The 25,374-nt window shown below is 38.0% G+C and overlaps 1 protein-coding gene across 2 annotated transcripts in view; it reads left to right on the forward strand.

Annotated features, from left to right (window-relative positions):
• The window catches only part of LOC107863740 (valine--tRNA ligase, chloroplastic/mitochondrial 2), an 85,048-nt gene that overhangs the window by 22,859 nt on the left and 36,815 nt on the right, over positions 1 to 25,374 (forward strand). For both annotated transcript variants that reach the window (XM_016709850.2, XM_047408307.1), the window contains 11 exons: positions 7,652 to 7,743; positions 8,060 to 8,113; positions 9,077 to 9,129; positions 9,231 to 9,298; positions 10,546 to 10,621; positions 19,831 to 19,914; positions 20,947 to 21,095; positions 21,184 to 21,301; positions 21,396 to 21,512; positions 21,732 to 21,952; positions 23,117 to 23,206. In XM_016709850.2, the coding sequence (XP_016565336.2) occupies positions 7,652 to 7,743; positions 8,060 to 8,113; positions 9,077 to 9,129; positions 9,231 to 9,298; positions 10,546 to 10,621; positions 19,831 to 19,914; positions 20,947 to 21,095; positions 21,184 to 21,301; positions 21,396 to 21,512; positions 21,732 to 21,952; positions 23,117 to 23,206 (1,122 nt within the window). The remainder of the gene's footprint in view (positions 1 to 7,651; positions 7,744 to 8,059; positions 8,114 to 9,076; positions 9,130 to 9,230; positions 9,299 to 10,545; positions 10,622 to 19,830; positions 19,915 to 20,946; positions 21,096 to 21,183; positions 21,302 to 21,395; positions 21,513 to 21,731; positions 21,953 to 23,116; positions 23,207 to 25,374) is intronic.

Genomic DNA, 25,374 nt, shown 5'->3' on the forward strand with positions numbered 1-25,374 from the left:
GGAGCTCAAAGAGAGCTCATTCATGGTTGTCCAAATCGAGAGCACCAAGGCTACCTCAAAACAGTCCACTAGGTATGAAGGTAAACCAATTTCCACTTTCAATTCTAAGGGATTTCAATGCTTCAAATGCCAAGGGTGGAGGCACAAGGCTAGTGTGTGCCCAAACCGGAGGAACATGATCCTAAGGGAGGGAAAATTGTACTATCTTGGGGAAGAAGTAGTAATTGAATCGGCTAAGGTTGATGGCAAGCCTCAAGCCTCAAGATGGAGAGCAAGAAGAGGTTAAAATGCAAGCGAGGAAGATGTAGAAGATGTGTGGCCGTGTGAAGGAGATTGTGAAATGCCATTGTAAAAGAGATGAGGCTGTGAATTTGTGGGCTAATTCCCCTCAAGATGGAGTGGATGATACGAGTACGATCATGACCGTGGACACTCTTTGAGTATTTTGAAGATTACCTAAAAGGGTGCACAAGCCCAAGTATGAAGAAGGCCCAAACCCACCCCCTAAAGTGCACTCAATGGGCGGTTTGGAGCCCATTAATGAAAGGGCCCTTTAGTCTTTTGTCTCTTATTTTGTAATGTAATATAAATAGAACATTATAGGGTTTCTAGTTCTTTAGTTGATTAGTATTATTGAAAGAACACTTCTCTGAGAGAGAGAGAGTCCAACCGAAACTAGGGCATTGCGCAAGTGTGGAATCCTTTGTGTGTTGCATTTTGCTTGATACGTTGGTGCTTGGGTGGTGGACGTCTCTCGTGTGAATTGTAAGAGATATTGATAGTTGTGTGTAGTGTTAAGGGTTCAAGAGTGGAATAAGCTCTTGGGTTCTTAGGATTATACCATCGATGTGTCTATCTTTCTACCTTTATTTTGTTGTAACTGTTGGTAGTGTCTTGTATTGTAACCCGTATTGTTCTTGTTGTTATAATGTTGTTGTTCTTCATCCTATTATTGTTAATATAGTTTGGGATTGTTGGCTGCCAATAGGTGTTAACACCTTATTCTCTTGTGTTCTTGTCGTTGTTCTTGAATCAGATTATGGTCATCAAAGAGGTCCATGGTTTCTTGACTTGTGGATTGTTTTGGTGTGTGGTTTTTATGTCTTCCTTGGTCATTTTTGTCTTATTTGGTATCAGAGCAAGGTTTGATTTTGTTCCAACACAATCAATCTTGGGATTGTTATCTTGAAAATAAAAAACAAAGTGAAAAAGAAGAAAATTTGAAAAAAAGTTACTGTTCACGTTTTTAGGGTCTTTCAAAATACTTGATTTTTGTGTGTTTTGTGTGTTTCTAGTGTTAGATCTTTGTTCCCTAACACTATTAGAGTCTAGAAATTGAAAATCCTAACAAAAAAGAAGTGTCAAAATCGAAAATCCCCTAAAAAAATACTAAATCCATTTTTGACCCTAGGTCAAATTTTGAGTTTTTGATTTTGTGTTTTTCTTGTGTGTTTTAGTGTTAGATTTGTGTTCTATAACACTATAGGAGTATAGGGTTCGAATTTGAGCTAAATTGGAGGTTATTTGAGCCATCCACCATTATTGAGCTTGAGTTTGAAGAAACTTGAAGGTGGGAGGTTGTTTTGAACTAACTGTGTTTTGTTTTGTAGGATTTGTATTGTGTTGTATTGTTGTGTGTGACGTTGTGGACTGATTAAGTGTCTTGTTGGACCGTAACTTGAAGGGTTATTTTCGGGACAACCACTATGGAACCCGAGGCTTCAAATGCTCAAACAATGGACCATCAATTTCATTTTGGCTCGCCTTGAAACTATGTTCTAAGATGTGGCTAGGTTGAATGTGGGTCTTGAGAAATTAGATACGGATGTGGCATCAATGAGTGAGAGATTAGAACGTGTGGAAAGCTAAAGGAGTCGACCTTCCACCCCTCAAAACAATTCCCCTACTAATACTCCTGAGACCTTGCACCAAATGCTATATCCACCAATTGCCACAAATCCAACCAATCTTTACTCCCGAAGTTGAGAACAAGATAGACCAAACCATCCTCCACTCCACCAAGTCCAACAAAAAGGGCTTGGAACCCAAATTCCACTACCAAACCCGAACCCTCTCATCCAGACTCCACTCCACTTGACCAAAGACCTCACTATCCAAATACAATCCTGCCACTACAAACTCCACTTAACCCAAATAGACCCATCTATATTGAGGGCTATGGTATGGGAGGACAACATGATGGTTATGGACCGTCTTATGATGTTTACTTGAGGGAAGAAAGAATGAGGGGTAGACTTGGGGAGTTAGGTTGAGAGGTGAGAGAAGGCCATCCAAACCGAGATGTAGGTCTCAATTCCATCAAAGTGAGCCTTCCCGTTTTCAAAGGTGAGAGTGATCCCGAAGCCTACCTTGCATGGGAGTCGTCTTGTGAAGAGATCTTCCAACTTAATGATCTCACCGAAGAAAAGAAAAGTTGCTATGCTATAGCTCACTTCGAAAGGTATGCTAAACATGGTGGGAATATGTTAAACGGTTTGGGAATGAGATGATTGGGGGACAACCTCCTCCTTGGTTTCGGTTGAAGAACCTTATGCGGCAAATATATTTGCCCAAGACTTATAGACATCAACTTCTTGCCAAATTGTACAATTTGAGGCAAGGGAGCAAGCGTGTCATGGCTTACTACGACGAATTTCAACAATTGATGTTGAAACTAGATCATCGGGGAGAATAAGTGAGTCATGAAATCGTGCGCTTCAAAGTCGGGTTGAACAAGGACATCTTCACTAGCATGATGCTTCATATGTTCGACACCATTGATGGCATCTTCCATACGGCATTGGAGGTTGAAAGGGAGCTTAAAGAGAGCTCATTCATGGTTGTCCAAACCGAGAGCACCATGGTTGCCTCAAAACATTCCACTAGGTATGAAGGTAAACCAATTTCCACTTTCCATTCCAAGGGATTTCAATGCTTCAAATGCCAAGGGTGGAGGCACAAGGCATTGAGTGGCCAAACTAGAGGAACGTGATCCTAAGGGAGGGAAAATTGTACTATCTTGGGGAAGAAGTAGTAATTGAATCGGCTAAGGTTGATGGCAAGCCTCAAGATGGAGAGCAAAAAGAGGTTAAAATGCAAGGCGAGGAAGATGTAGAAGATGTGTGGCTGTGTGAAGGAGATTGTGAAGTGCCATTGTAAAAGAGATGAGGTCGTGAATTTGTGGGCAAATTCCTCTCAAGATGGAGTGGATGATACGAGTACGATCATGATCTTGGACACTTTTTGAGCATTTTGAATATCACCTAAAAGGGTGTACAAGCCCAAGTGTGAAGAAGGCCCAAACCCACCCCCTAAAGTGCACTCAATGGGCGGTTTGGAGCCCATTAATGAAAGGGCCCTTTAGTCTTTTGTCTCTTATTTTGTAATGTAATATAAATAGAACATTGTAGGGTTTCTAGTTCTTTAGTTGATTATTATTATTGAAAGAACACTTCTCTTAGAGTAAGAGAGTCCAACCGAAACTAGGGCATTAAACAAGTGTGGAATCATTTGTGTGTTGCATTTTGCTTGATACGTTGGTGCTTGGGTGGTGGACACCTCTCTTGTGTCAATTGTAAGAGATAGGTGATAGTTGTGTGTAGTGTTAAGGATTTAAGAGTGGAATAAGCTCTTGGGTTCTTAGGATTATACCATCCATTTGTCTTTGTTGTAACCATTGGTAGTGTCTTGTATTGTAACCCGTATTGTTCTTGTTATAATGTTGTTGTTCTTCTTCATCCTATTATTTTTAATATAGTTTGGGATTGTTGGTTGCTAATAGGTGTTAAACACCTTATTCTTTTGTGTTCTTGTCGTTGTTCTTGAATCCGAGCGTGGTCATCAAAGAGGTCCACGGTTTCTTGGCTAGTGAACTGTTTTGGTGTGTGGTTTTTGTGTCTTCCTTGGTCATTCTTGTATCACGACCCTCCTCAATCTCCGCTCAATCACTCTCTCCCAAATCTTCATAGTGTGACTCAACAACTTAATATCCCTATAGTTGTTGCAACTCTGAATGTCACCCTTGTTTTTATATACCGGAATCATCGTACTCCTTCTCCAAGCCTCAGGCATTCTCGGCTTCTCGCAGTCTTGAAAATGTCGTGACACAAATCAGTCAACCGCCTTAAACCTGCCCCACCAGCATACTTCCAAAAATCTATCGGAATTTCTTCAGGCCCCGTCGCCCTACCCCTCCGCATCCTACGAATCGCCTCTCTAACCTCCTTAACCTTAAAAAGCCTACAGTAACTTAAATCACGGCTCTCCTCCGAGTGCTCTAGCTCCCCTAACTCATTGCCTTTGTCCCCCTCCTCGTTCAAAAGTCTATGAAAGTACTCCTGCCATCTCTTCTTAATGTGAACATCCTCCACTAAAACACTACCACACTACCATCCTCCCCCTTAATGTACTTCACTTGATCGAGGTCACGACCCTTCCACTCCCTAGCCTTTGCAAGCCTATACAAACTCTTTTCTTCGCCTTTCTCCTCTAACCCCGCATACAAGAACTTAAAATTTTGCATAAACAGACAACAATGGGTAAACTCCAAAATCAGCTTCAAAATCCAAAAAATCAGTTACTTAAAGTCTTTGCAGAAGCAGGCAGATTAAACTTAACAGAAGCTAAAATCCAAAATTAGACTGAATACCCATAAAGCAGAACTCCAGAAAACCATAAATTGAACTCAACAGAATCAGAACAGAACACTAGAATTAACTTCAAAATCAAGAACTGGAGAATTTACAAAGAAAGACAGATTTAAACATAATAGTAGCTAAATCCATAATCAACTGAATATAGAAATCAAGAACTGATTAGGACCAGAAAAGAGGTTAGATTTTGAATCAACAGAAACCTTCTTTGTGGAATCACAATACGCAGAAACAACTTAGTTCTTGGTCCCATTTATGCTGAGCTATGAGCTGACTTCCAGATTCAGTTGCGGACCATCTTCTTCGGCAAACAAACAGATCCATTAAACATGCCTACATAGTTCTGGGCGTGTGATCACAAATGGGAATCCTAGTTGGCAACCCTTAGGTTGAGGGGTAAGTCCCACGTGGCTTGCCACATCATTTGAAATTTTGGGCTGTTAACTTTAATGGGTATTTGTGGTCTCTTGGGGTAACTGTGGAGGCATTTTTGATCCCAAAATGTAACGGAAGGTATAAGTGGTCCATTTCACACAGTTCAGGGGCAATTTTAACTTTAAATATACGAGACAAGGTACTAGTAGTATACAAGACTAATGCATGCATTATTTTTTTTAAACACACTCTGCCAAACGACCCCTTAGGAGTTTCGTGGGTTGTTGTTCCCAAAACCACTTTTGGACTTCTCATAAATGAAAGAAGTTTGCTATAGAAGTTGAACAGAAGATAGGTGGTGAATTATTCCAACTTGTATATGGTGGTCTATATGGAAAGAAAGGAATTTAAGACAATTTGATGAGTACAACTCTACTCATAAAATCAAGATGCATTGCCTAGTTTTTTCTATTTTTGGAGTAAACATCCATCTTTAGTGAAGTAGGGGACATAGTAGATCTGATAGGCAACTGTTAATGCATTAGATCTTCAACAACTGCTGGTTTTTGCTTTTATTTTTTCTCCTTTAAGCTTGTAAGTACAGCTCCATCAGCAATTTTGATGCTGACTTTTGAGTTTATATGCAAGTTGTTACCTTTCTAAGAAAAAAAGTTCAGACACTTGACCCGTACACGGAAACACACTTAGCAACCACCACACCTAATGTAACTAGTTCGGATCGTTCATTTGAACCCTTTGCTCCTGTTAGAATAGGAGTAGGAACAAGAATAGTATATACATGCCTACTTGAAAAAGGATTGAAATGTAATGTCTATAAATAAAGTCCCAGTGTAATAATATAGATACACAAGTCAATAATATCTTCTCTTGTATTTCTCACATGGGATCAGAGCCTTTATGATCTTGGTAGAGAATAAAAAAAAGCTTCCGCAGTCGGCAGGCAGTTATAACTTTTATAGCCACCCCGTCTAGCCAATAATTATGTTAGCAAAGGTTGGGCCATTTAGAGATAAGACACAAGTACCCCCAAACTATACCTGAAATCCTAGTGACCCCTAAACTTTATATTTTTGTGCTCCCTTTGTGACGCAGCCATGCCAAGTTAGCACAAAAGGAGCACAAAAATATTCTGCTACTTAGTAGCTACGTCAACAAAAATGAGCACAAAAATACAGAAACAAAGAGTTTGGGGGCGTAATATGACCCCCGTAAAGTATAGGTGTGTCATAGCAACTTCTGGTATAGTTTTTTTTTTTGGGTGGTGGTGGTGGTGGTGGGGAAGGGGCTACTTGTGCCTTATCTCTAATATATGCATGAAAAACAATTATGCTGAAAACCGTGATTCTTTCCAATGGCTTCTCATATCTGATTTGCGTAGCACCACATATCCATCCAATGACTACTTTTTCATACCTGAATTGCATAACACCGTGCATTTTTTTGGACTACTTTCGCATATTTGATTTGTGTAGTATCGTGCGTCTTTCCAGTGACTCCTCAGATTTGCTTTACATAGTTACGTGCGTCTTTCCAATGACTCCTCCGATCTGATTTAAGTAGTTTCACTTTTTCGTCAGTGTTTGTGCGGAAACCAACACGACCACGAGGTCCAATGTCTCCCTGCGACCAAACCCCGTCCATCTCTTCCACACTCCGCCCAGGAGATCATCACCTCCGGTGAGATCTGTCCATGTGCCGGTGCATGATCCTGTTCCGGCCAGTTTTTCGACGACTTTCTTGTTCAAGATCTACTTGTTTCTTGATTTCGAGATGACACATATACTTTATACTGGGTTTCGGAAATTTTACAGGGACAAATCGACTTTCCAATGACAACTACTTTTCCAACCACTTTTTCAGTTTGTTCCTTTTCAACTAAGGTCGCCCAAGCATCCCAAGCAGTTCTTACCAGTTTTCTTGCGGATATCTTCACCAAGGTCCTCACTAGTCCTCGTATTAATTACATATCTATAACAAGCTCGGTACATATGGCTTGTGGGGAGTGTTAGAATAGGTGTTGGAACAAGAATAGTATATACAATCTTAGTTGGAAAAGGATTGTTGTAGGATCTCAATGTAATAATGTAGATATACAATTCAATAATATTCTTCTCTTATATTACTAACGGCTCCCATTCTGTTAAGTTCTTGGCTAAGAACGCATTATTTGCAATTATAAGTGTTTTAAAGTAATTCTTATGTCCATTTGATATTAGGTATACATAATCTTCTTTTACATTCTTCAATTATCAGAAGAAGTTGCTCCTACATACCCATGCCTTAGGTAGGATATGGCAGAATCAATGCATCCATCTTTCTCTAATTTTATCTTCTATATTTGTAATTTGCACCTGTATCTAATCTTGTCCAATCTTGTATGTCCGGGCTTCAAAATTTTAGGATTATACGATCATCTTTTCTGCAGTGTTCCAGCATGCTATCATTCTTTGGGTTCAGTGCATATCCTCCAATTTCTAATTTATTTGATCTTTTCTTTTTCCTTATAGGGATATAGTGGTCTTTGTCCATGTTTCCCATTTGCTTTATCAATATTTCTTTTCAATCTAAGAAGAAAGGCTAATTTTTTCTCTTGTATTCCTTAGGTATGGTGGAACAATTACTAACCAGATAAAGAGACTTGGAGCTTCCTGTGATTGGACCAGAGAACGTTTTACCCTTGATGGACAGCTGAGTAGTAAGACCACCTTCCATTCAGTAAAAGTCCCATCAACTCTGTGGTGCGAACATGTCTACAGGATACGGATATTGACTCTCTAGGATAGCAAGCTATGAATTCTCTTAGTGGCTTCTCAGTTCATTTGTCTTTTAGTTTGTCATACCCAGTACTATTCTTCGATAATAGTTTATTGCATCCAAATGTGCCTGGTCCTGCATTCAGATATAGATGAACTAATACTGGTTCAGTGATAATTGTGCATTACTTTTTGTTTGTCTTATGTATACATATATCATCTACCTGGAGTCTAATTTTAAAAATTCAATTGTTGCAGGAGCAGTAGTAGAAGCATTTATAAGGCTTCATGAAAAAGGGTTAATATATCAGGGTACACATTACTCCCTTTCCAAAAGTTCATTATGATTTTAGTAAGTAAAAGATAGAGACTGTTGCTTGATTACATGAGCTATTCTAGCAAACTCTATTGCCTTGAAGAAAGTCGACTTACCTTGAGAACTTCTTGATTATCATTTTCTGGAGAGTAGTACTGCTCCTTTTTATACTATGTTTTTTGGGTTTTTATATTTTTCTTTTGGTTGAGGGCTGTGGTGGGGGAGAGAACAATAAATTATGGTTTTCCTTTTGTTTCCTTTTGGCTTGTCTTTTGAATAGATCTTGTGTTTTTGATGACAACCAAAAGTTAATCATATCAAAGATGAAGTTACTTCACGAACAGCTAAAGCAAACCACCAGAGAGATAAAGGAAGGGTGTGGGAGTTATCATCTGGGGTATATGCATGATGAAAAATGAGCATATAATTTCCGCTTTATTTGTGTTGATAAGAATGGTTTAATACCTTACATTATAGGTTTTCCTAATTATTGTTGCTAAAGGGTAGCTGTGGGTGGAGACAGCTTCAACATTCTGCAGCATACACATTTGTTAAGCAATTTTTTCATTGTGGAATGTATGTTGACAACTTAATTTATTCCTGTTCCTCTAATTTTATTTGATCTTAGAATAAAAAATTGCTGCACTGTAGAACTCAAATGTGAAGTACTTCTACATGTAGTTATAAGTATCTGCAGCTTCCTTTAAAAGCATGAACCTGGATGACATACGTATCTTATTTAAGGACTAACATTTTCATTGGATCTCTTCACATGGTATGAGTAGAGCTGTTGATAAACCCTTCAGAGTGAAATGGCATTTGAACTGCACCTTTTTAATCAAATACTGGATTTAAACCAATGATAGTCTTTCTGCAAGATGCGTTCTAGTAAATCTAAGCTTTCTTTTGGATATCAACTTTCACCTAAATTCATTAGCTGTCACATTGGAAATTTGCAGGTTCTTATATGGTTAATTGGTCTCCTAATTTGCAGACTGCAGTTTCAGACTTGGTATGCTATTTATTCAGTTGGAAATACTTGTAACTTTTATGGTTCTCTTTTTAATAGTGGTTAGATCTCACTGGTTAAAGTGAATTGCTTTTCCACCTCAGGAAGTAGAGTATTCTGAAGAACCTGGTACACTTTATTACATCAAGTATCGTGTTGCTGGAGGTTCAAAGTAAAGACATTGCACTTGCAGCTAATCACTTGTATTTTCTCCTTGACTTCAATTTAATGTTTTAAACTACTCCCTCCCTTCCAAGTTACATGACATAGTTTGAATAGGCATGTGATTTAAGGAAGAAATAAAGATTTTTGAAATCTGTGATCTTAAACACAGAACAACATTTGTGTGGCTATAAAAACATCTCATGAAGGGTATAATGAGAAGTATAAAGTTATTCCAAATATACTAATGTATCATTCTTTTTCTAGAAAACTAATAAGGAAATAGTGTCACAAAAACTGAAACGTAGGGAGTATTCATTTAAGTGATCATTGAAATGGTAGTATGGAAATGGCCTTTTCACCACTCAAGTAGCTGCAGTTATCTTTATACCTTTGGTCTTGCTGTTAGGAAGGGTTTTCTTTTTCAATAAGTTGCCGCAGTCCATCTCCTAGCATTGTTTGTCGAAGCCGCAACCAAATTCTGCTAGTTCACTTAAAAGAAATTGGCAAGATCACACTTCTTTTGGTTTTGATGTGATATATCTTAATTTTTTTTGTATTTCATAAAGCTGTTATTTGGTGTTTTGTTGACTAAAACTAAGGAAACTATTTTCCTCAAGGAACTATTTTACAGCAAATATGGAAACAACGTACTCCTTTTTTGGGGGAATCCCATGCTATGCTTACTTCATGTCAATTGCTTCTATCAATGGTAACATCATTCCCACTATTAGCTGCTTATTACCATAATTCAAAAAGCAAGCAGATGCCACAACCAATTTAATTCAGTAGAAGGTTTTATGAAATGACTCTCTTCTGTGTAACATTTTCCAGTAAAGTTTTCAGAACTTTATGTTGTAAATGGCTCTCTTCTATATAACATTTCCAGTAAAGTTTAAGTTTTAAGAACTTTATGTTGTAAATAGGAATTCTCTCTAGTCTGACACAAGTGAAGAAGCTATTTTGCTTGATGTATATTTTGCTCACCAGATATAAGAGAAATGAACACGTTTTTAAGGTTAATGATAAAGTGCTTTTCAATTTATAACTGCTTTCTGCGAGCCTTAATTGTAGTTGAGATTTTAATTTATTATCAGCCAAGCTCTGTGTTTATTTTCGGGCCTCTTGGCTTTGGCGATTTGCCCTTTAATGTATTTATAAAAGGTGTATCCTGTTAGTTGTCTCACTACCAATGCAAATTTTTTCTCAATGTTCTAATTTTGCTGTTTAATTACTTCGTAAAATTTGTTGGGGCAGGAGTGACTTTTTGACAATTGCGACCACACGCCCAGAGACTTTATTTGGTGATACTGCCGTTGCTGTTAATCCTCAGGTATATCACCCTGAACTTTATCTAATTAAAAATAGGTCTTCTCAAAAGATTAAGTTTTTTTATATGACAATATTTGATTGAAGATGGAGTTCAATAAGAAAATTTGATTTATATATGTAGGTGAATTGGAAGAGAACAACAACATACCCATTGTAATCCCACAAAATGGGGTCTGGGGAGGGTAAAGTGTAAGCAGTCCATGCCACTACCTCAGATGAAGTAGAGGCTGTTTTTGCTAGACCTCCGGCTCAGGACAAACACTAATATAAAAAAAACAGATGCAACAGAATGTTACGAGAAACAAGACACACATAGATTAATATTATAAACTATCTATCCGAAATCACCAACAAGACCAAAACACCACAACCAAGCAACTACAAGACATATGCATAACACTATGACTACAAGCACAACTATACAAAACACTCCTCCCTATTAGTAAGGATGTACTCCTACCCTCTCACTCTCTACCCTAATCTGCGTCCTTCACACTTTCCTATCAAAGTCATGTCCTCCATAAGCTGCAACTGCTTCATGTCATGCCTAATCACCTCCTTTCAATATTTCTTCGGCCTACCTCTACCCCGCATGAAACCAGCCTTTCACACCTCCGTACTGGGGCATCCGGACACCTTCTCATCACATGCCCGAACCATCTCAACCTCACTTCTCGCATCTTGTCTTCCGCCGAAATCACTCCCATCTTTTCTCGAATAATTTCATTTCTAAACCTATCTCTCCTAGTAAGTCCACACTTCATCGCAACATCTTCATCTCCGCCACCTTTAACTTTTGGATGTGGGAGTTCTCAACCGGCCAACACTCCACTCTATACAACATAGCCGGTCGGAATGCCACTCTGTAGAACTTACCTTTAAGCTTAGGAGACACCTTCTTATCACAGAAGAGTTCCGAAGCGAGCCTCTATTTCAGCCACCCTGCACCAATATGGTTTGTAAATTAGAAGAGAAATGAGAGAAAAATCAGCTTGATATTCCCTTAAGCTATTAGGTTTAAATAGCTAAGTTTACATGTCCTAAAAAGGAAGAAAATTAGTACAAATTAAAACCTAATCAGTATTAAGTATAATAAGAGTAAATCAAGCTACTTGCTATATTTACATATATGTTATACAATAGTCAATTAGTCATAAGATTCTAACACTCCCCCTCAAGCTGGTGCTTACAAATTATATATACCAAACTTGCTACATAAATAACTCGTTCTTGGACCGACTAGGACTTGGTAAATATGTTTGCAAGTTGATCACTTAATTGCACGAATCTTGTGACGATGTCTCGTGATAGTAACTTTTTTCGGATAAAATGACAATCAATCTCTATATGTTGAGTCATCTCGTGAATCAGTGGATTCGATGCAATATGAAACGCAGCTTCATTATTGCACACAAGTTCCATTTCCTTAGTGTCTCCAAATTTCAATTCCTTGAATAGTTGCGTGATCCATATGGGTTCACATGTTGCCACTGCCATAGCCCGATACTCTGCTTTTGCACTAGATCTAGCAACCACATTTTGTTTTTTTCTTTTCCAAGACACCAAATTTCCCCAACTAGAACACAATATCCAGAGGTGGATCGTCTGTTAGAGGGTGACCCTACATAATCTGTATCTGAATATCCAACAGTTTTCCCATGTCCTTGGTCTTTGTAAAGCAATCCTTTCCCTGGAGCAGATTTTGTATATCAAAGAATGCGAATAACTGCATTCCTGTGACTATCACAAAGAGAATTCCAGAAGTGATAGGTTGAGTCACAGTTAGATAATTCAAACTTCCCTTCCATTTGAATTGGAAGAGAAATAAGAGGAAACTCAGCTTGATTATTCCCTCAAGCTATTGGGTTTAAATAGCTAAGTTTATATGTTCTGAAAAGGAAAGGAAATCGGTTCAAATTAAAACTAATAATGGCAAAACAATAGCGTATAATCGGAGTAAATCAAGTTACTTGCTATATTTACATATATTCTATGGAATATTCATAAGATTCTAACAATTAGAAGGAACTTTCTTATCGAAATAAAAGAATTAGAAGAAAATCATTAAGTAATGGGCTTCAGGGAAAAAACATTACATGTTTATTATTTATTTAGGCAATATCGGTTATCATAATAATAGAATATCCAAAATTATTGATACAATTTGATTTGTACATATATTTCAAACTTCCAAGAACTCATAATTCATTAAATTGTATTTTTGATAACCGAGAGCCACTTTTTCTTTCTCAAAAAAATCTTGGTTATCATAAGTATAAAAAAAAAGGGCAACCCGGTGCACTAAAGCTCCTGCTATGCGCAGTCTCTGGGGCCAGACCGCAACGGTCTACTATACGCAGCCTTACCTTGCAATTCTGCTAGAGGCTGTTTGCATGATTTGACCCGCGACCTGATCACGTTGCAACAACTTTACCATTTACTCCAAGGCTCTAAGTCTGTTATCAAAAGTAAGGTTTATTAAATTTTGATTTCTTGAAAGTTGTGAAAGTTATATACAAATCAAATGGTATCAATAATTTTTGATGTTCTAATATGGATAGTGTTAAATTGAGATGGAAGGTATATTAGTTTTTTTGTCTAAGTGACCTTTATATTCTTGATTTGGAAGAGTAACATGTTCAATATTAATGCATATTATTGCATTGGTGATATAGCAGATATTTTGGGTTGTAAGGTGGAGCAGTTGCCTATCACTTATCTAGGCTTACCACTTGGGGCCAAAAAGAATGATCAGAACTTGGGCATGGAGTCCTGAATAGGTGTAGAAGTAAATTAGTTTCATGGAAAAGACAATACCTGTCAGTTTGGGGAAGACTCACATTGGTTAACACTGTTAAATGGTATTACAACTTATTTTATATCTTTCTTCAAAATTCTAGTAGCCGTGATAAAAAAAGAGTTCTATGAGGAATAAATTCCTATGGAAAGCTAATGGTGAAACTAGGAAATTCCATTTGGTCAAATGACAAGAGGCGATGAAAGGAAAAAAGAAGGGGGATTGGGTGTCAGGAACTTGAGGTCGCATGACAAGAGCTTATTATTTAAATGGCTTTGGAGGTATAACGATGGAAGCAAAAGGTTATGGGGGCAACTTATAGAAGCTAAATATGGCAGGAAAGATCTTTGGGTTCCTGTACTAGTCAATCCTCTTCTATGAGGGGAGTTTGGAGTACCATTTGTAATCTGTGGAATGAATATAATCAGCTTGTTAAGCTTAAATTGGAAAACGGCTATAATATTTTATTCTATTCTGATGTATGGGAGGGAGATGAAAGATAAAAAAGGGAAAGTGGCAGATTTTTACTCAACCAATGGTTGACAATTGACCTTCAGGAGGGACCTTAGTGACTGGGAAATAAATGAATATGAACGGCTGATACAATTGCTGGACAATGTCAAATTGGAAGACTACAAGAGAGACTCAACAATTAGGGTGGCAAGCATAGATGGAAATTCACAGTTAACTGATGCTATACTTTGTTACAAAAGCAACAGGGATGCATGAGGAAGATACATGGAAAGCTATCTGGAGGTCCAAAGCTCCCGCTAAAGTAGCTTGCTTTGGATGGTGGCAGCAAAGGAAGCGTGTTTCACTCAGGAGAACATGCAGAAGAGAGTAATTATTCTTAGCAACGGATGCTACATATGTGAAGAAGATTTAGAAACTGTCAATCATTTATCTTTTCAATGCAAAATAGCTAGACAATGCTGGGAGCTATTTTTAAATATATATGGTGTCAGATGGGTAACACCCCCAAATGTTTAAGAACCTGCTGTGACTTGGCAACTTCAGAAAATGGCAAAGAGAATTGTTTTTATGGAGAACAATGCCTTTATGTGTTCTATGGACAATTTGCCTTGAGAGGAGTACGATTTGCTTTGAAGGAAAAAGACAACCATATCTCCAAAATTAGAAATAGATGTTCTAAATATGCATTTTTGGTATAGCACTATGGAAAATTTGGATCTCTACATGGATTTTCTAGAGGAGTTAGATCATTTCATTGAAGTCTCTTTTGTATATCGACTGGGGTGTTGTACATGTTAATAGGGATGGAAAATGGGCGGGGCGGTTGCCGGACAAACCCACGAAAATTCCAACTCACCCCCATAGAAAAAAAGTTCTATTTCAACACACACACACATATATATAAATAAATAAATGGAGACAAACACTAGGTGATTTTGTTCCATTTGTTCTAGCCTTAGTGGACAGAGTTACCTGGTACCTGTTGCTGGTGGGAGGTGGCAGATATCCCATGGAATTAGTCGAGGTGCACGCAAGTTTGCCTGAACACGCGGTTATATATATACATATATAGCGAGATAATTGCCTTTTAAACATAGCTGCATCTCTTTTCGGGAGACGGTTGAGTCTCCCTGTTTTTTGTTCCATTCTCAAGTCCCTGAACTTATGAAGTCTTGTTTCTGTAGTGGACCAATTCGTTAACATACCGCCAAGCCATTTTTTATTAACATAATGACACCGGGCCCTTATTGCAGCCCACTCTACTGAATCAGCTGCTTTATTTTTGGTACCAACAATTAAGAATTGTTTTCCCCTACTTGCTGCGTCAAAACCTAAATCACAAGCTTCTGATAAAAAACGAGCAGTTCTAGTAAGATTTGTAATATGAATACCCTTACACTCTGCAGAGATATAAGGCGCCATTTTAGGATTCCATTTCCTAGTACCATGACCAAAATGAACTCCTGCCTCCATCATCTCTTCCAAATTTATGTTTCAATATCTTCTTGTCATTTCTCCCCACAACCTCCCCCCTTTTTTTATTCTTAAAAAAAAAAAGAGACGAGGAACCTTGAACTGAAATAAATAATTGTTCCGACGGAACCTTCTCTTCTACCATAGATTGGACGTATATATATATATATATATATAATCGGAGTTTTATGTTAAAAATATTGATTGATTTATGGTACTGTCAATGGTGCATTTTTTAGATTAATATACTACACTAATTTCACAATAGGAAGTTAAAATTGGTCCATATGTTAGTATTTTGATTTAGCCTATTACCTTATTTTCATCAGACAACTATTTTACATTAAGAAATTTTTCGAAAACTTGTTTGCTATATTTAATCTTAAAATTACAATTAATTAATTGAAGGAAGTAGGATAAGAAAGGCCAACAGATAAGAAAAGTTCAATTGCAAAGTATTTTCCAAAACTGAATTTGAATAATGCCATGGGACAGCAAATTTGAATGTAAGAAAAGCAAACCTTCGACTTTACAGAAACCATTGAGGCAAAAATTTCCCAACCAGCGAACTTGCCCCGTCCCACGTGATCTTCTTAAAATATTTGATCCTCCCCGCCCCCGCAAACGTCGTAACCCGCCTGCCCGCATTGTAGCTATCCCTATAGATGTACCATCTTGATACCTTTATCAATAAAATTTTACCTTATCAAAAAGGTTTGTCACTATCAAAATGAGGTTTTAGGTTAAGTACTTCACATCTCTACCTCATCCGAGGTAGTGGTATGGACGCGTACACTTACCCTCCGCAGACCCCACTTGGTGGGAATACATTGGGTATGTTGTTGTAGGTTAAGTACTCCATATGTCAACAATCTTACTGCAAATGATGATTAAGGCCTTAATGGTATTGAGGTGAAAGTTCTAAAGTTGGTGAAAAGTTGATCTAGTAGGGAAACATGTCAGGTTGGTTTAATGTGAACAACTAAACAAATTTAATTTCTTGAGACTTGTGAAAGCCATGTTGCATCATTATTTACAGGAAAATGTCAGTGACGCCCCAAACTATGCGACTTGTGGTTTGAAAGGACTGGTTTTGGGAGGATTGTCCGGCACTTGCTTCTCTATTTTAATAATCCAAACTGATGTTTGTGCATATATAAAGATACACAAGATTATAAATCCAAATCCATTGTGGGATGTGAAATTAGTCTACTTTTATGGTCTTGGACAATCCTCACGTCATGAGCTACCTTGTAGGGGTTGAGTTAGGCCTAAGGTTCATTGCTTTACATGGCCCAAGACTATAGAAGTAAGCAAACAGTCCTAAACTGATAAGGGACTATAACACCCTTTTCACGTTAGGATTGGACCTTTGAAGCATGAACAATATGATGTGGGGCCCAATATATGGTAAACTAAGAATTGGAACCGGTTTGGGTATCTAGAATTGGGTCATTGTGTAGTCTTGGGCAATCCTTACCTCATCAGTTTGCTTTTGGGGTTGATTTAGGTCCAAGATCCTTTTCTTTAAATGCCCCGAGACCATATAAGGAAGCAAACAATCTCATCACACCAGTGTGTGGGACTTTAATACCCGCTCTCACACTCAAGATTGGACATTTGGAGCTTGAAATCTATAATGTGGGGGCTCAACATCACGTAACTTATCAATTGAAATGGGGTGAGCTTTGACCATGTTATAAGTAGAATCTTGGGCCTAACTCAATCGCAAAAGTTAGTTCAAGAGGTGAGGATTGCCTAGATCATATAAGGAGATTAATTCCGCATTCTACTATAAATGTGGGACCACTTAACACCTCCTGCATGTCTTGGCCTGCAAATTGAAGCTTTGACAACATAATATGGGGACCCAACTTCAGGTAAACCAGGAATTGAGATGAGTTCGGCTCTGATACCATGTAAATTGAGTTAGGTCTACTTCCTCTTATGGTATAAGGGCAGACAGAGGTGCTGGGTTCAATTCTCAACACCAACCATTTTCAAAAAGAGTTTGGATGTGCTTGGCTCTTAAAAAAATAAATTAAGGCCAACAATCAATGGGGCGTTTTGAGACATTGATTAGTTAAGTGTGCACTGTCTAAAAGCTTTTAGATGAGACAGTGAAACACTTCAATAAAGTGTAAATGTGACTTCAAGTGCCAACAATCCTTTGGTTTTGTGATGTGAATGCATAGTTAATGCTCTGTGGCTTTCCGCCATCCTTTTTTGTTGTGATTCATCAACCAATAATCATTGTCATTAAATTGTAATTTAAACAAAATCGTACTTTATCAAGGTAGTCCACTTGTGATAGCCAAGTGTATGTCCTGATACAAGCCATCTTAAAAATGGGTCAAAAGCATCAGAAATAGAAAAAAATAAAAATATATCAAAGTTGAGATGAATCCATGGAGAAATGTGGTTTGGGATTTTAGTTTCACATTTGATTTGTGTATTAATCATCGGGGATATAGTCACTCACGGAATGGTAAATTCTCTGGTGGGGTGCTTTACTGGCTGTTTTAAGGTGCTTCTGAATAGGGTCTCACCCGAAACCAGAATATTTAATTAGCATCTCTCTCACTATGATTGTGTCAGGAATGTAGTAATGCTCCTTTCTTTCTATGTGGTATAACGTAAAACACTATTTTCATGGGTCATGCTATCCAGTCTTTGGCATGTTTGGAGGGCTTTGTTTTAACGAAACTCTTTCTTGGGGTATATCCTGCTTTTGTGTATCCTTTTCCATGAGTAGAATTTTCTTTTGTTACTGTTGGAGGCCCACATCAGTGGGTTAAAGGGTCCTTGGGCTATATGGTCTTGGGAAATCCTCCGCTCATGAGCTAGCTTTTGGGGTTGAGTTAGGCCCAAGGTCCATTTCATTATCAGTTACAAAAGGGGTTGTTCATTTTTTTTGTGCTTGATAAACCTCAATACCACTTCATGTTCCCATGGTTGTGTTTAGCAGTATGACCAAATTTCTCCTTTAAGCATCCTTTTCTTTTCCATGGAAGGAGAAAGCTCTGAGGCATATATATCGAGCAAAAGGCATCTCCCCTTAAGCTGTGGAAGTGGTATGACCATAAAAAACGGATCAGCTTGGTAAGTGGCTATAGCCAACTGTGACTCAGACTAATTTTCAATCTGGTATCATGGTGGATAAGTGGATTCTTTCTGTCCTCTGCACAAATCAGAAATTGCCATAATATCATCCCTTTTTGGGTTGCCACTCCCTCATGGTTACACATCCCTTCTATACTATCGAACATATGACAAAAATTCAATCCCCTTACTTGCACTAATTTTCTTAAATATCTAAGTACATACTATAGAAGGAACCAAAATGCAAGATATGAATCAAGACAGACGATTTAAGACCATATTGTTGTGATCTAGTCTTCAGAATCCACAAATCTATTTTTTTCTTGGCGTGTGCGTGTTAAGTTACAATCAAGTTGGTATGTGTCTGGTACCATATCAAAAGAAAAGAAGTCGGTATCTGTGTGGTGTTGTTAATTATCCAATTTCTCCTATGCCCATGATAATTAGTTGTCAATCAATTGCACTACCATCTTTTTTTCCTGTACGAGACATTCCTATGGTACCAAAAAGTGGTTTGAGATACATAATATGGAGTGAATGGAGATTTAGTAGTTGTCCAGTTGTTACGTTTTCTTTGTTAATGGTCAGTCTTAACAGTATTTCAGACATTGAAAAGTTGAGCTAACTTGGAGAACAAGACAGTGCATCAGTTATGTCCAGTGACAAAGTTAATGATAGACATGACATGGATCAAATTGTTTCTAAAAGAACTAGTCTTTTGGTTTATCCTCTTTATGCTTTTTAAGTCTGATTATGGGCTTATTTGGAAGTCATAGAAAAGGTCTGGTAGACCTCAACCCAAAGTGATGTAAGCCTTGGAGGATGAATGCCGTTTAAGCGCATTATGATAGAAGTTTATGTTGAGCAAAATAAGTCTCGCTTGCCTCTGTCGAGGATTAAACTCTACAAACGCAAGCTTGAATCCTTAAAAATTCGTGATCGTGAGTATCCCAAACATTATGTGCTGTCTCACTAATTGTTTGGTGGTGATAGCTTGCAGATTGAGTTTCTCATTCACGAATATTGCGTCATAAGATTTCACTTCCTCCACAAAATTTAACCATTCGAGAATGTAGAAATTTTTTGCTTACGCATGCCGTTAATATGTCCATCCACACATTTCTATGTGCTGGCTTGATGATTTATTGTGCAAGAAAAATGAACAGGAGTGTTTTGCTTACTGTCTATATTGACACATTGTATGTCTTCACGTGTCTGAAGATTTTAACTCTAGAGAAGTTGGTATTTTTTATTGTTTCTTGTATTACTGTTCTCCATTTATAGGGTTAAATGATTCCTCAAAGAAAATGGAATCCCTTTCGATGTGAATCTGCAGTTTATATATTGTTGACGCTGTTTTTCAGGATGAACGTTATGCTAAGTATGTGGGAAAGCAGACTATTGTGCCATTGACATTTGGGCGCCATGTGCCAATTATCTCTGATAAGGTAGGGCAAACTTTCTGCTTCTGTAGTCAGGCTAATTGCGAGCATGACTTCTCTTAGAGCTGAAGGTATATGAAGTAATATCTAATGGTAGGTGAATTTTCACCTAGAGGAATGAGTCACAAAGTTGTAATCTTGTCAACCCATACATACTAGCTGTTTCTCTGAAATTTGACGCAAGCACTGATGCCAGAGCCATACAAGTGGCTGTCCTCCTTTGACCATTTCTCATGTTAATTCTTTTTCCCCTATTCTGCTATCTGCTCTCCTCCAGGCTTAGCCGCTTTCTTGTACTTCTTTTTGGAGGACAAGTCATACAAAGTTATGATGGCTTGCATTGGAGAATTTATTTTGCCACCAGTAGCACAATATTTTCCAATGGGGTTTACAGGGTCCTGAATACTTAACTTGTTTTCTTAAAGTGCTGGGTTAGATCATCAGATTCTTTCCAGCGGTATCTGGACCGAATTTTTGTAAGCCTGTAATCTTTCCTAACTGTTTTATTGTATTCGGCTTTTCCTCTCAAGTCACCTATTGAGCCATTAACTCTACTCCAAACATACTCTGTAGCTTGCCGAGCATTCTCTTTCTGATGAAGGCTCACTCTTCAACTTATTGAGCCTACACTTTCTCTTCCAGGCCCCCTTCTTAGCCTGACGAGTCCACTCGCTCTGCAGTCTTCTCCAGGCCTTCTTCTTGTTGAGCTTCTTCGCTCTTCTTAAAAGGGTAAAAAAGCATAAAAATGAAGTCTTCAGTTCACATGAAAACCCTGGAACGGGGTTACATGTAAGAGAGGGTGTTAGAGAACTTATCTCACATTGGTTATATAATGGTTTCGAAAGAAGTTTATATGTCCTGGGTTTAGATTATTTCACCGCTTAGCACGTCAGTGTGGATGGTTTAGATGCTCGGGTGTCAATTTTTCCTATAAAAGTAAAGGATATTTTGATAATTAACTATACATTTTTATATTGAAACATGAGTTTGCATTCTGAAGCATTGTAAGGTTGTCAAAGTATGCATGATTTCTAACAGTATGTCGACAAAGACTTTGGAACTGGTGTTTTGAAGATAAGTCCTGGACATGATCATAATGATTACCTCCTCGCTCGCAAGCTTGGTCTTCCTATACTTAATGTGATGAATAAAGATGGGACTCTAAATGAGGTGGCTGGGCTATATGCGTAAGTAATAAAATATTTCCTATTTGGAGCATTGTTGGCTTTTGAAATATTATAAATTGTTTTGGATATGATTATTCTACTTGTGCAGTGGCCTTGACCGGTTTGAGGCAAGAAAGAAACTTTGGTCAGATCTTGAGGAGACGGGCTTGGCTGTAAAGAAAGAGTCTCACGTTTCACGAGTTCCTAGGTCCCAGCGCGGTGGAGAAGTGTGACTCTTATGCTCTTCTCTTTATTTTTTGGAAGTGGTAAATAGTAAAGAATTCCTTCATCTTGTCTTTGTTCTCACTTCACTTTTTTCAGATTATAGAACCTCTAGTTAGTAAGCAATGGTTCGTTGCGATGGAGCCATTAGCTGAGAGGGCACTTGAAGCAGTGTCAAAAGGAGAATTGACTATTATGCCCGAAAGATTTGAGAAGGTATGTAAATCATATTGATACTCTTAGCATTAAAATATGCTGGTAGACCAAGTTAAAATGTGTCTGAAAATGAAACTTCGGTATTTTTCAGGATGTATTCACTTATACGGTAATCTAGTTTTAGCTGCACCAAAAGTTAAAGCTTGAAAATAGCCTCATTGCCTGTCAACCTTAAATTTAGTAGGTTTTCATTTGCCCACTTCTGATGATGCACTGCAGATATATAAGCACTGGCTTTCTAATATCAAGGATTGGTGTATAAGCAGACAATTGTGGTGGGGACACCGAATACCTGTTTGGTATGTTTCTGGAAAAGACACTGCAGATGAATATATTGTTGCTAGGAGTCACAGAGAAGCTCTCACAAAAGCCCAAGAGAAGTATGGGAAAAATGTCGAAATATATCAGGATCCAGATGTTCTTGATACCTGGTTTTCAAGGTTGTTTGTTTAACTTGTTTTTTTCCCTTAAACTCCACTCGGATATTTTTTTATGGATCTACGTGGTCATTAATTATTTAGACTAGAAAATCCATTCCTTTTGAACAAAGTGGATTCTATGTTTTGACACAAATTTACAATTGAAAGCTATGTCTTAGCTATGTCTATCTGTCTCCCATGCATCTTCAAGGTTTATGGAATTAGTTTTCATACTTAAGGTCTAATATTGCCTATTCAGATTGTTATTCTTGTCTTATTTGTCTCAGAACCCAAGTCAGTCTTATCTGATCACTTGTCGACTGTTGGCTATGAGCTTGTCAGCTCTATTCAGCATCATTAGGGGCCAATGTTAATCAATAAGTCCTAACTTGTGTTCTCATTTTCAATTTTGTTTACATTATATTGTTGATTTTCCTTTTTCTCTTATATTCTCATTTATCATCTTTGTCTCTCAACATACTGTGGAGGACGCGGATTAGGGTAGAGGGTTAGGGGGTAGGAGTGCGTCTGTAACAGTAGGAAGAGTACTGTGTTTGTGTTTGGAGTTTCTTGTTCGTAGTGTTTTGGTGATGTCTATAATTTCGAATATATAGTTTATAGTATTATCTTGGGTTGTATTGTTTCTATTATTAGCTAGCAGTGTTAGTTTATTTTGCATACTGCATTAGTTTATATGCTTTTATATTTTGTTTTTGCTATACCGTTATCTTTCCTGAGCCGGGGGTCTATCGGAAACAACCTCTCTACTTCACCTGAGGTAGTGGTATGGTCTGCGTATACTTTACCCTTCACAGACCCCACTATGTGGGAATACACCGGGTGTGTTGTTGTTGTCTCTCAACATATTTCCTGATTTCTTTAATGATATTTCCTAGTTTATCTTTTATCAGCACTATAGTAACTATTTCTCAAGAGAACTGTGTTGTTTCTTATCTTCTTGCTGCTGATGTAAAATCATGATGTTACTTAATTGCTGTTTCTATTTTATGCATTTGAAACCTTCAGATACTATTGTAATTTTCTACTTCTGGTTTTCATTAAAGTAGGATTGATAATATTTAGTTTTCTGGTTTAGTAGATTACTGGTAGTCTTCACATTATTTGGTCCATTTGGTTGCTGATTTATGACTTCCTCTGATTCAAGTCTTTGTTCTTTTCATTTAGTTCATTGTGGCCCTTCAGTACGCTTGGATGGCCAGATCAGTCTGCAGAGGATTTCAAGCGGTTTTATCCAACATCAGTTCTTGAAACTGGGTTTATACTTGTTCCCTTTTCTTTCTTCTCTGTTATTTCATAGCATTCTTCAAGTCTTCTGCATCTCCCAGTGAATGAATTATTTACCATTTGATCCCCCGTAGTTCAGTGTATAAGCCCCACAACTTTCTTGTAGATCGTTCCTCTTCCTATCTTGCATTGCACAGCCTTGACTTTTCCCTGCTCTCTTCCTCTCTGTTGCATTGATAATAGAAATCTGAACATAAGAAGACCTATGTTTCTGCTATACACTTGAGGTTCAGAAATTACAGAGAAATAAAAAAGTAAAACCCCCCTAGTACTGCTACCGACAATAACCCAAAAATCCCAATTGTAGCGATGATTGAAATTTCGCACACCTTTATCTGCAATGAATGGCATATGGTTATGTTTTTTACTGTTAATTTTCCATTTGATTTGCTATTACAACATAAATTTTTATAATATGACTATATGTGATGAAGTGAGTTTATTTGTTAAAAACTTGTCAGGTTTAAGATAGAAATTTGATTTTGTTTTCTTTCTGACATTGCTGACTTAAGCTTTGGATATGATAAAGGATGCTGATATCAATATACTTGCTACGCTTAATTCCACAGTAAATCATCTTGTTCTCCGCAATTGGTTAAGTCTATCTAGCAATCAAGATGGAAAAACAATGGGAGCATCCTGTCCATTTAACAAACCTACAACAACAACATACCCAGTGAAATCGATGTTTTGGGAAAGTAGAGTGTAAGCATACCTTACCATTACCTCGTGGGAGGTAGAGAGGTTGTTTCCGAAAGACCCTCGACTCAAGTATAGCAATTTCCAAGTACAAAGGAGAAGGAAGCGGAGGAGAAAATATAGCAACTAACAAGAGAAACAACGCGAAGTTTACAAGAAAGAGAAAATATCAATAGTAAAATTATGCAATAATCGAAACACAATAAACGACAAACTATACTAGATATCACAAGCAAGGACTACAATACTACATCTAGTACAATGACAAACACCTATAAGCCTAACCCCTCAAAAGCAGGACAACACTCATACCTACTTTCCTTCTACCCTTACACGCATCATTAGCGTACGCTCTGACCCGAGTAGCATGGGGTACGTGGAATTCCGTGTGAATCAGCAAGGACCACCTTGCAAGGCTAAATACTCCTGAGTGACCGATAGCGAAGTAGTACCGTGATGTCCTCGATATCCTGATGAAAGCGCCATGTCCTGTCTAATAACCTCTCCCAATACTTCTTTGGCCTACCTCTACCTCTCCCCGTTCCTACTATATCCAACCCTCCTCACTGGGGCGCCTATACCTCGCCTCTTCACATGTCCATACTATCTCAATCTTGCTTCCCTCATCTTATCCACCATGGAGGCCACTCCCACTTTATCCTAAATATCCTCATTCCTAGTCTTATCACACCTGGTATTCCCATACATCCACCTTAACATCCTCATCTCCGCAATATACATCTTCTGAACAAGGGAGGTTTTGATTGACCAACACTCTGCCTAATACAACTTCGGTCTAACCACCACCCTATAAAACTTACCATATTCATATCACATAAAACTCCAGAGGCAAGTCAACACTTCATCCACGCCGCACCAATATAATTTGTGATATCATCATCGATGTCCCAGTGAAGATCCAAGATACTTGAAACCGTCTCTCTTGGGATAGCCTATGTGTCAAGCCTCACTTCTACCCTTGCCTCATGCAACCCCTCACTGAATTTGCATTCCAAATACTTTGCTTTGGTCCTGCTCAGCTTGAACCATTTAGCCTCCAGAGTTTGTCGCCACACCTCCAACCTAGCATTAACTTTGATTCACGTCTCATCAGTTTGTACTGTGTCATCTACAAATAACATACATGAAGGCGCCTCATCCTAAATGTACCGCATCAATCATCACTCAGATTTGGAACTTGTTTTTCAGCCTCACATAAACAAAGTGGATCATGCCTGAACGCATAACTAATGAGTTGCTGGATTAGATGGAGGGGGGGGGGGGTAGAGACCGAAAAAATCATGGAGGATGATACCCTCGTGCATTTGGTGGTCAATATGGAAGGAGAGGAATGGAAGATTTTTGAAGACAAGATCAAGTCCATCGATGATGTGAAATGGAGTTGTTTAATGTCTTTATTTTTTGGTGTAAAGAAAATT

This window comes from Capsicum annuum, chromosome 3 (assembly GCF_002878395.1).
Source record: "Capsicum annuum cultivar UCD-10X-F1 chromosome 3, UCD10Xv1.1, whole genome shotgun sequence".
In the NCBI taxonomy this organism is placed as follows: Eukaryota; Viridiplantae; Streptophyta; class Magnoliopsida; order Solanales; family Solanaceae; genus Capsicum; species Capsicum annuum.